At 41.9% G+C, this 11,675-nt stretch overlaps 1 protein-coding gene across 1 annotated transcript in view; it reads left to right on the forward strand.

Moving 5' to 3' along the window:
• Positions 1-10,793, forward strand: part of LOC138784397 (uncharacterized) — a 56,853-nt gene extending 46,060 nt beyond the window's left edge. The window contains exons 5-6 of the mRNA XM_069959952.1: positions 9,444-9,587; positions 10,477-10,793. Of these exons, the coding sequence (XP_069816053.1) occupies positions 9,444-9,587; positions 10,477-10,632 (300 nt within the window). The 3' untranslated portion in view covers positions 10,633-10,793. The remainder of the gene's footprint in view (positions 1-9,443; positions 9,588-10,476) is intronic.
• Positions 10,794-11,675: the final 882 nt, after the last annotated feature.

Consider the following 11,675-nt stretch of genomic DNA (forward strand, 5'->3'; position numbering starts at 1 on the left):
AACGAAACTATACCCTATCAGACTCCCACGATTGTAGCTGCAATTATTCAGCCGTTATAGCAAGGTTCGTTTTAGGTTTGGTTCGTACGAATCCGAACTTCACGAAAGTTCACCGGATTGAACCGAACCGAACTTTTCAAAAGTTTGCTCATCCCTAATTTCCACTATTTGCACCAGGCTCTCACTACTTTGGTATCAGAACACATACCCTTTCCATTTTATTACCTTGAGTTTTATTACTATTATTTTACGTTGTACTGAAAAATATAATAACAAATAGTTTAATAGTGGATCATTCTATGGCTATGTTCACATACTGTAAAATAAAGATAAAATGCGGCCGTATTTTCAAAATTAGGTTGTGTTCCCACTGTAGAAAAGGGCCATCATTTAACATCTATTGATATTGATGGACGCAAATAATGTTCATGATTGTGTATACTCTAGTGGGAACATAGCCTAATAATGCCCTCTATTGAAGTTGAAGGGAAATTGGCCAGCAGTACACGCACAGTAAGGAATAATGGCTGTAATGTAAAAATAATGAACAACCTGCTTTTACAAAATACAGCCTTGAGGACTTCCGTTTCCGGCGTGGGCATGTGAGGCACGGCACACAGGAGCTCCCGCTGAACCTCAGCCTGTACCCGCACAAACAGTCCTCTGGACGACCGACCGGAGCCCCGGCAGCCTGTGAACTCCCCCAGAGGTCAAGATGGACAAATTCGTCCAGAAAAGGGGGCCAAAACTGTCTCTGTCCCGCCAAGGGCGGCCGCCTCCGTCCCGCTGCACGGATCCAAGATGGCCCCCGGCACTTACAGGGGAGGCAGTGATGATGGGGACAGTGTGGAGATGGCCACAGAGACACAGCGATCACGGCAGCAGGACATCTCAGGTACCTCACATGCAGCAAGCGCTCCTGATGGCTGCACTGAGACGCAGAATCTCTCCCCCTGCTCACCCACACTGCTTGCAACATCCTCTGCCTTTGATTATAGGCTGCTGGCAGCAGAGGTAGTGAAGCTTACGGCACCAGAGGTACAGCGCTCTGTAGAACAGGCTATTAGATCTACATTACAACATCTCCAGACGGAGGTCTCAGATCATACCAGCCGTATCACCACACTAGTATCTAGAGTATCATTCTTAGAAGATGAGAACAAAGAGGTGCAAGACGGTTGCAGTTAATGGAAGATGAGATGTCCAGAGTGACTGATAAGCTGGACAACCTAGAAAATAGGTCACGTCGTAATAATCTTAGATTAGTAGGGGTGAGCGAAAAAGTACTACCTTCTGAACTACAAGGATTTTGTGAGAAGGACCTTCCCAAAGCATTGGGGTTACAGCATTCCTGTAGAGTAGAGAGAGCGCAGAGGATTGGACCCCCTCCTGATGCACGCACATCCAGAGAAGGCACACTCAGCTCAACGCTCACGTCAAGTCCTTTTTAAGCTCCTTGAATATAATGACAAGGTGGAACTGCTTTGAGCGTTCAGAAAATGCAAAGAACCGCTTACCTTTCATCGTATAAAGATCTTATTATTCGAGGACTTTTCAGTTACAAAAAAAGGGAGGGCCTTTAGTTCCGTTTGCTCCTCTTCATATAAAGCAAATAGACGCTTCAAGTTACAGTATCCCGCCACCTTACGGGTATTCCACAATGATGGTTCTTTTTCCACAAACACCCCGCCAGACGCAGCAGCTGCAGCGCTCCTTTCCAACGGAGAATCTTCCTCCCAGCGTAGTCATCATCGCCAAAGTCGTGACCGTTCATCTTCACCAATGGAAATGAGACGCTCTTGGTCTGTAGGAGGACATCGCACCAGCCTAAGAGAGCAGGTGGAAGTAAACGACGTTGATGCTCCTCAGGACGCTATTAGGCTATGTGCACACTCTGTAAATGACTGGCCATTCCGTGACCCGGCCGGGTCGCAGAATGGCCGGTCTCTGCCAAGGTCATCCTGGCCGGTACTGCAGTACCGGCCGGATGATCTTTCCGACCGCAGGGTTCTGATGCGGGCGCATTGGCACGCGCTTGCATTAGAACTTCACACAGCACACAATGAAGCAAGCGGCCGGAGCCGCTCGCTTCATTGTGTGAACTGACAGGTATTTCTGTGGCCACAGTTCACTGATGTGTATACGCTCCGGCCGGGATCCCATAGAACTATAGGCAGTGTTCCTGGGCGTACAAAGTACCCCCGTTGTTGCCGTTGGCAATGGCTGTACTTTTACACTGTGTGAACATAACCTAATGATGAACAGTCACTTCGTTGTTGAGTAATGTACTTCGCTATAACTTGTGTTTTGATGCCTAACCAAACTTGCCCGTTTTGCTTCTAGTTTTATTGTTCTTGTGACCTCCGACTGATAACCATATGTTCCCCTCAGGGGGACATTTATCAAACTAATTGCACCTGTTTTTAGTCTAATATATCTATTTTGCGTTCAAAATAAATCTAATATGAATGTATGAAGCTTTTTTAGACAAGACTATCCAAATTAGACGCAACTTTTTGAATTAGATTTATTTTTTGTTGTTAATTAGATTGAAAGTGCGCCAGAATTCTTTTTTAGCGAAATTTATTAACTGCGCAATTTTTTAAAAAGTCGCATATATTGGCGCATCGCTACGTCTGCTCCGAACCAGGTGAATTTATTAGACTAATTAAAATACCATTATTTTTAAGACACATTTGCTATGCTATTAGACAATTTACATAAATTTGACTAAACACATTAGAATGGAAATTATGCCAAAACATCTTTGACAAAATCGTGTTTTTAGATTTGTTAGTAAATATCCCCCCTAGTCTCTTCCTCTGTTGCAAGGGACTTATGTGTTTAAATTAACCTAGGTATCTCATTATTTCTCTTTGCTCTTACTAGCTGGAGATGCCTTATGATATGTCATTACATGTATAAGTATAAATACCCACTATCTATAATATCTCCCTGACCCTATTAGGTAACCTTCTTAACAACACAAAAGGTAATTATGGGTAACATACTATATATTGGACATAATGTCTGTGTGGATGTAGGGTGTTTATAGGGTTGTAGGATACTACCTCATGGTTTTGGCAGGGCCCTCCTTTAAATAATATTATTAAGAGGGATGAGGAGGCGGCTGCACTGTGTCACACGCCCGAAAAAAGGGAGTTCTTTACCCACGTGACAAGAGTGATACTTGTGTCATCTCTCACACTTGTCAAGGGATGTTACTTCTACTGTTCTTTTTCAACTTGTTTGTATACTTCAGTTAGAATGGTTGTTCACCTGCATGTTTGCTGTAGTTACAAATGTCCTTGGAGGTATTTATCTTGGTATGCCACAGTGTTTCCACTTGCACATATGTGCTGAAGATTGAAAACCAGACTCTTTGCCACTCACAATTAAGATTTTATCGTGGAAGGTCTCCGCTTCCCAGAGAAGAGGGTCAAAATTTTGCGGCATTTAAAGAAATTCCGCCCAGATATTGTATAACTTCAAGAGACCCATCTGGTCTCAGATGATTTCTTTAGATTGCAGAAATTTTGGGTGGGGTCTGTTTTTGGATCTTCAGCAGTTGACGATAAGGCGGGACTGGTGACTCTAATTTACAGTATAAGGCTGTGTTCACACTATGTAACTGTGCGGCTGTATTTTTTATGCGGCTGTAAATGTGCGGATGAAACTACGGCTGTGGGAAAAAATAGACATGCGGCTCAAAACATACGGTCATTTACTTGGAAATCTGGTTCAACTAAAAATAACAAATAAAATCTTAAGAAAGTGATGCAAACACCTCTGGATGCATCTGGGAAAGCAGGGAACACAGTTTACATGAATTGCTATTACCGGGGTTTGCGATCCTCTGCACTAATGCCGATGTCTCTCATGGTTAATCTATTAAAATAATAAAACACATTTTCGTTGTAATAAAGTGCCTTTCGTTGTTCAATAATTAAATTTAAACTAATCCATCATTTTGCAATTAAATATACTGTTAAAATAAATATATATATAAATAAATGTATATTTATATATATATTTATTTTTTGACAGTATATTTAATTGCAAAATGATGGATTCGTTAGAATTAAATTATTGAACAACGAAACTGAATTTATTTAATCGAAAATGTGTTTTATTAATTAAATATTAATTAGTACAGGAAGCTCCATAAGCCGTTAATTCATATGCCGGCAATAGAGCTTTCTGTACTAATCATCACTTTACTTTAATAAAAACATCAAATGTTTCTTCTAATTATGTTATCACAATAGCATTATTAGAAGAAACATTTAGAATTATATGTGCGCTCAGCTGATTGGCTGATCGGCTGAGCGCACATGTAAAGAGCCGATCCGCAGTACAGTGACTTCATTGTGCTGCGGACCAGCGACACATCGGGGTGAGTATAGAGCTCTCCCCACCCCCTCCCCAGCACTGCACCCCTCCCAGCAAGGAAGGGGGGGTCAGTTAACCCCTTCCTTGCTGGGATGGGTGCAGTCTGACATCAGTCTGGCCCCCAAGGGGTTAAGGGGGATGCAATACATCCTCCCTTAACCCCTTGGGGGCCAGACTGTAAGCAGCGATCTGTAAAGATGCTGCATACTGTAAGGAGCACAACACCGCTCACAATGATGGGTGTTGTGCTCCTGTTTGTGTGTTTTTTGTGTGTTTCTCCCTTTTTGTTTTTCAGATATCGGTATCCTGGGGATTACGTCGGATTCCATGGACTACGTCGATGACCAGCGTTTTTTTTTTGTTTTTTTTTTAACCCTTTAAGGACATGGCCCATTTTCGTTTTTACGTTTTCGGTTTTTCCTCCTTGTGTTTAAAAGGTCATAGCACTTGCATTTTTCCACCTAGAAACCCCCATGACCCCTTATTTTTTGCGTCACTAATTGTACTTTGCAATTACAGGCTGAATTTTTGCATAAAGTACACTGCGAAACCAGAAAAAAAATTCGAAGTGTGGTGAAATTGAAAAAAAAAACGCATTTCTTTTATTTGGGGGAAATGTGTTTTTACGCCATTCACCCTGGGGTAAAACTGACTTGTTATGCATGTTCCTCAAGTCGTTACGATTAAAACGATATATAACATGTAAAACTTATATTGTATCTGATGGCCTGTAAAAAATTCAAACCGTTGTTAACCAATATACGTTCCTTAAAATCGCTCCATTCCCAGGCTTATAGCGCTTTTATCCTTTGGTCTATGGGGCTGTGCGAGGTGTCATTTTTTGCGCCATGATTTGATCTTTCTATCGGTACCTTGATTGCCCATATACGTCTTTTTGATCGCTTTTTATTACATTTTTTCTGGATTTGATGCGACCAAAAATGCGCAATTTTGCACTTTGGGATTTTTTTGCGCTGACGCCGTTTACCGTACGAGATCAGGAATGTGATTAATTAATAGTTCGGGCGATTACGCACGCGGCGATAGCAAACATGTTTATTTATTTATTTATTTGTTTACTTTTATTTAAAACCTGGGAAAAGGGGGGTGATTCAGACTTTTATTAGGGGAGGGGGCTTTTTACTATTAACAACACTTTTTTTTTTTTTTTTACACATATACTAGAAGCCCCCCTGGGGGACTTCTAGTATATACACTTGGATCTCTCATTGAGATCTCTGCAGCATAGATATGCTGCAGAGATCCATGAGATCGGCACTCGTTTGCTTTCGGCTGCTGCAGCCGGAAGTAAACGAGTGCCGAGCCGAGGACGGCGCCATCTTGGACGCGTCCCCGGCTGGCATCAGTAACGGAGATCGCTCCTCCGGGACAAGGTCCCGGAGGAGCGATCTCCCCCACTAGACACCAGGGAAACGTTGCCTCCGGTAATCGGAGGCAGCTGTCAACTTTGACAGCTGCCTCCGATTAGCTAATTAGCGGGCACGGCGATCAGACCGTGCCCGCTAATAGCGGCGGTCCCGGGCTACACGCGGCACCCGGGATCGCGGCACTTCAAAGCGGGGCCGCCGCGCGGCCCCGCTTTGAAGTGCAAGTGAGGACATAGGACGTACCGGTACGTCCTATGTCCTTAAGAGGTTAAATAAAATAGTCAATGAGGGGGTGTGGGGGTGTTTTTATTTGAATAAAAAAATTTTTTAACTTGTGTCTTGTCTTTATTTCTTTACTTTATAGACTTAGTAGTGGAAGCTGTATTTTTGAAGTACTCCGTACGGACCGCCTGTCAATCCACGGCCGCGTTTCCAGCCGCAAACAATGGTCTTGTTCATTTTTTACGGGTCCGTTTACGATTCAGTAGATTCATACATAGTGTGCACTGTGCAGCCGTATATCCTATACTTTCCAGCGTACGCATGAACCACCAAAAATACTGCCGCACAATTACAGCCGCAAATACAGCCGCACACTTACATAGTCTGAACCTGGCCTAAGGGTACAAACCCACTTGACGTATTTGCTGCGTGAATCAGTCTTAAAAATAAGCAGGCAAAACGCAGGTTGGCTTTATACGATTGTTCTGCGTTAAAATACGCAATTGCGTATTTTTGAAGCGTGAAGCTTGTTGTTAGCAAAGCATCAGTTGTTAACAACCTGTGCGAAAAACGCATGTAGCTTCATGCTTCAAAAATACGCAATTGCGTATTTTAACTCAGAACAATTGTATAAAGCCAACCTGCGTTTTGCCTGCTTATTTTTAAGACTGATTCACGCAGCAAATACGTCAAGTGGGTTTGTACCCTAAGGCATTTTCATTCTCTTTATTGTCTCATACAACAGATACAGCTGGAAGACTCTCCCATTTGTTGTTGGAACATAATTGAGAATCGCTCAGCATATACAATCTGTATGCGCCCAATGGAGAGAATAAACTTTATTTTGAACAGATTATAGATAAGGCCCAATCGGATACTATCCCTAATAAGATTGTAGGGGGGGACCTAAATACCACCCTTGGCCCACTAGTAGACAGAAACAATATCCCCCGGTAGTATTGGAGCTGAGATCTCAAGACAAAATATATTAGCCATGAAAAGAAGATATTAGCCAAGATATTAGCCATGAAAAGAACTTTTGGGTTCTGTAGTAATCCTGCCTAACCAAAACGCTACTAAAACCTATCGCTCCCTGATCCACGATCTCTCGCTGGCTAGGTTGAAAGCTCATCTGCAGAAGTCAATTATTAAATATTCGAGGTCATGTGGTTCAGCCATCCAATAAGGGTAGATGCCGTTTTCTAGCTGCGTGTGTACTCCCAGGGTCCCTCACGGCCTCCCTGCATGGTGACTGGATTAAAAAAGCGCCAAGTGCGATGGGAGGGCTTTCGAATGTTTCTAGCGTATTCGTCACATTACTCGATTGAATTCGAATCTTTCGAATACCGCAATATTCGATCGAATACCATCTCAATCAAATCGTATTCGCTCATCTCTGCTCTTTATATTAGGAATCAACCAAAGCAGTCTTTAGGGGCTGTATTATGGCACATTATAGCGCTATAAAGAAAAAAACTAAACTAAGCTATCTAAGAGCTAGTGCCTTCTTAAAGGAGGCTTACTCCCTTTTTTTGGGCTCCCCACCCCAACTCATAAGGAGAAATGGCAATCTGCTCGCACAGCATTCGAGTTCTGGATAGATAAAAGGGAACAGATGCATAGATCCCAATATGACACTTACCTATTCAAGCAGGTTACCAAAGCGGGAAGACTCTTGGTGAGATTGGCAAAGGGACGGTGTGTGTCCTCCTACATACGTGCTCTGAAAAATGATCATGGCACGAGACACCTGCAACCACATGCCATTAATGATCGCTTGATGAAATTGTATGCACACTTATACAAATCAGATCAAGTGGCGCAATCTGAAGGGCATAGGTTCCTGCAGAGACTCTCTTTCCCAACAGTAACACAAGATCAGCTAGATTTGCTAAATTCGGAAATTACGGCAGAGGAGGTTGTAGCCACCATTAAGGGACTCCCCAATGGTAAAGCTCCAGGGCCAGATGGTTACTCTGGGGATTTTATAAAATTTTGGCCCCTCAGGTTTCCCCTGCCCTTTCTGGTTATTTTAATTTTATCTTGCAAACTGGGACTCATCTCATCAACGGCTGAGCTGGCATATATAAAGGTGCTTCCTAAGCCGGGGAAAGACCCATCAGACTCTGGATCCTACAGGCCCATTTCCCTCATTAATCAAGACCTTAAGATAATCTCAAAAATTATAGCAAATAGATTGGCATCTTTTTTACCAGACCTTACTGGTGGCCACCAGTTGGGGTTCGTTCGTGATAGAGCGGCAGTCACAAACATCAGAAAGGTACTGATGGTTCTAGACAGGGTTCAGCACCGACCCCAGCAAGGAGAAAGCCAGCTCGGCTCTCCTTGCTCTGGACGCGGAGAAAGCTTTCGATAATGTTTGATGGGGCTGGCTGACTGGGTTCAGTGCTGGACAAATATGGCATATCTGGAGCATTTAGGGTTTTCTTGTCAGGCTTGTACAGTCATTTAAAGGCACAAGTTCACATCCCCTTTGACCTTGGAGAAGGGAACAAGGTAGGGGTGTCCCCTCTCCCCTCTTCTCTTTGACCTGGCCATAGAGCCTCTAGCTAGGCACTTGGTGACATTACATGTACACTCATTGGAAAGTCAGGTTGGCTATGACGCCATAGACTATTCTGTTTCACCAGCTACGCCCTCCAGAAGAGGGAGGTGAATCACGCCAACCACCACAACTGATTAGCGTAATTCTCAGTGGCACGTCGGTGTTTATTTTTTAATTGGATATCTTCTACACCCCCTGACATACCCACCGTCATTGCTTGCATTGGACCACATTGATACTGAGAGACACGAAACTAAAAGCAAAAAACGTTTTTTTTTTCAAGAATATAGGACTTTTATAGTCACCCATTATGACCCTCAGGCTATTGCAGATATAATGAGGCCTTTCCGCCTCACAGAGTGGTACTGTAATGCTGACTCTTTAGGAGCCCTCAGACTTCCTTCATAGGTTACAACACGTTGGTTGCCAAGATATGATGGTCAATTTATTCTTTTAGAGTTCTATTCTTTAAGATGATATCTTCCTTTGTTTCTTCGGCATCTGGTTCCGTGGATCAGAATTCTCTGGTTAATCTTCTGTATATGATGCTTTTGTTTAGGGACACCATCGTTGTCATATTGTTTTTTTCTGGACTGATTCATGGTTCATATTTCATATTTCATTTCTATGTGACAATACTTTGCACTGCGTATTGTATTCTTACAGTGAATCATATTTATTTGGAAAATGTTACAAAAAAAAATTGCTGTTATTTTACCCAAAATGTTATTGTGGGGACATAGCCTCCAGTGTATGTTATTAAGCACTTTTGACCTCTAATGATATTGAAACTTCAGTTTTGAAAATGCAATGATACAGGTTGTTCACCTTCAGTTCTTTTTAATAATATTTTTTTCTTATTTTATATTGAACAGAACTTGGCGTACTTGGCTTGTTTACTGAAGCACCAGACAAGAAATCTAAAACGATCGAATTCATCCGCAGTTACTGAATTGCATAATAGACTGAGTAGTATTGTGCGATACAATGAAGAACTCTGTTTAAATTCTGCAAATAAGGTGAGTGAGAAGTCAGCATTGTCCAGATCTAATAGAATAGAGAACGCTGCAGTAAATACATACGCCACATGGGTTATACCCATCATACCAGGGAGCCTTCTATGGTTGGTGGGTGAACGATTATAAACCAAACTAACAAGCTAACTGTTTGAATGTATTAGGGAATCAGAAAGGTATAAGGTTTGGTGAGGAACCTTTGGTCCTCCAGCTGTTACAAAACAACATGCCTGGGCTAAGCTTTCTCTTCATCTGTCAATGCATGATGGGTATTGCAGATGGATCTTTATATGTTAGAATCAACATATTGTGTACTATAGATTTTCTCACAGCGATGACCTGTGTATAAGCCCTGGTGATTGTTGTGCACATTCAATGAGTCGGATTAGAGATTGACTCAAATACTCACTGTGCTTGCACTGCAATCACTATTCATGACACAGGTCGCAAAAGGCAGACGAGCCCTACATGCCAATAAAACATGGACCAGCCGTGGGGTCACAGGGGAGAGGTGTTGCACGGTACAGTGGACCTCCACCTCTTTACCACTCTGAAACAAGATCAAGCTCCCCTTGGACACATCTTTTGCATTGTGTCTTTTTGGGTAAAAAAAGTAAAAAAATAATTTAAAAAAAGGCCATAAATTCCCAGCAGTTTGTCTGCTTCTTTTTGTGTTCTTTTCTCACATGATCCTTTATCATGTGATTCTAGGTTTTCTATTGAAGAATTGGGCAAAAAAAGTAAACAGGGAAAAAACGGCAACATTTCTGTAGTAAAATGCAGAACATTGAAACCTCACCTCATTGAAATCCATGCCTGACCGTCACAATTGTTTTTGCCTTTGTTGCACTTTCCAACGCTACAAAAATTATAGTCACCATTTACTTTCCAGAAACAAAGGTCAACAAACAAGCTCAAAGGACATTCTAAGGAGGACTATAATCCTGACAATGGAAGGTCGTGCAAGGAAATCCACAAAATCAATGAAACCCTTCAGAGTTACGCCACCAGCTGGCAAGAGTTCAGAGCTTCCAATGACTGCACATAAAAGCCTTCATTAGGCCTTCTCTATATGGACTGAATCTACTTGTATATATGGACCCTAATGAACTACGAGTAACTTTTCTGTATATGCTCGTCCAGCGTGCTCATCTCTCAGTATTCACCACTACAAGTATCATCTAATTCCAAGAAATGGTAATTTGTTTATCTATAGGTAACAATTTTTTTTTATCTTCTTTGTAAGCTTTATCATTGTTTGTATAGTAAGGGCTTCTCCATGTTTATGACAAGACATAGGGTTCCACATTCACATGTAGCTGGAAAGTTCAAGCAGAATTCTGGGCATACCCAGGTGGACGTGTCGTGGCTTTGTGGCAAAATGTGCAATGGAAGACCTCTACTGTGTGTGAGCATACCCCAAACTTTTTATTATAGCTAAGCACTGTATAGATGACATATATGGTACCTGGTATTAAATGGGTGGAGAGCAGATGAGAAGATGGTGGAACTGTGAGGATAGCCACATCAGACTATGCTCAGAATAAGCTACAGACAAACTCTCTACAGACATTACTCTCTATATTAGCGCCTTATGGTAATGGATGTATTCTGAAAACCTGCAGGTCTATAGAAGCTTCAGTCACTTTCTCACCCTGAGAACTTTTTCCAGGGAAGGTATTTTATTCCAAGGGATAAACCAGTTATAACAAACTGTTTATTTGTTGTATGGTGAAAAGGTGGACAGCTTCCTAGAAATACTTTGTACAGTCATGGCCAAAAGTTTTGAGAATGACACAAATATTATTTTTTCACATGATCTGCTGCCCACTGGTTTTTATGTGTGTTTGTCAGATGTTTTTTGTTTTTATCACATACAGAAATATAATTGCAATCATATTATGAGTAACAAAAGCTTGTATTGACAGTTAGAATTAATGAAGAGAGTTAATGCAGCTAGTCAATATTTGCAGTGTTGACCCTTCTTCTTCAGGACCTCTGCAATTCTCCCTAGCATGCTCTCAATCAACTTTTGGACCAACTCCTGACTGATAGCAGTCCATTCTTGCACAATCAATGCTTACATTTTGT

Source organism: Dendropsophus ebraccatus, chromosome 2 (genome assembly GCF_027789765.1).
Source record: "Dendropsophus ebraccatus isolate aDenEbr1 chromosome 2, aDenEbr1.pat, whole genome shotgun sequence".
In the NCBI taxonomy this organism is placed as follows: domain Eukaryota; kingdom Metazoa; phylum Chordata; class Amphibia; order Anura; family Hylidae; genus Dendropsophus; species Dendropsophus ebraccatus.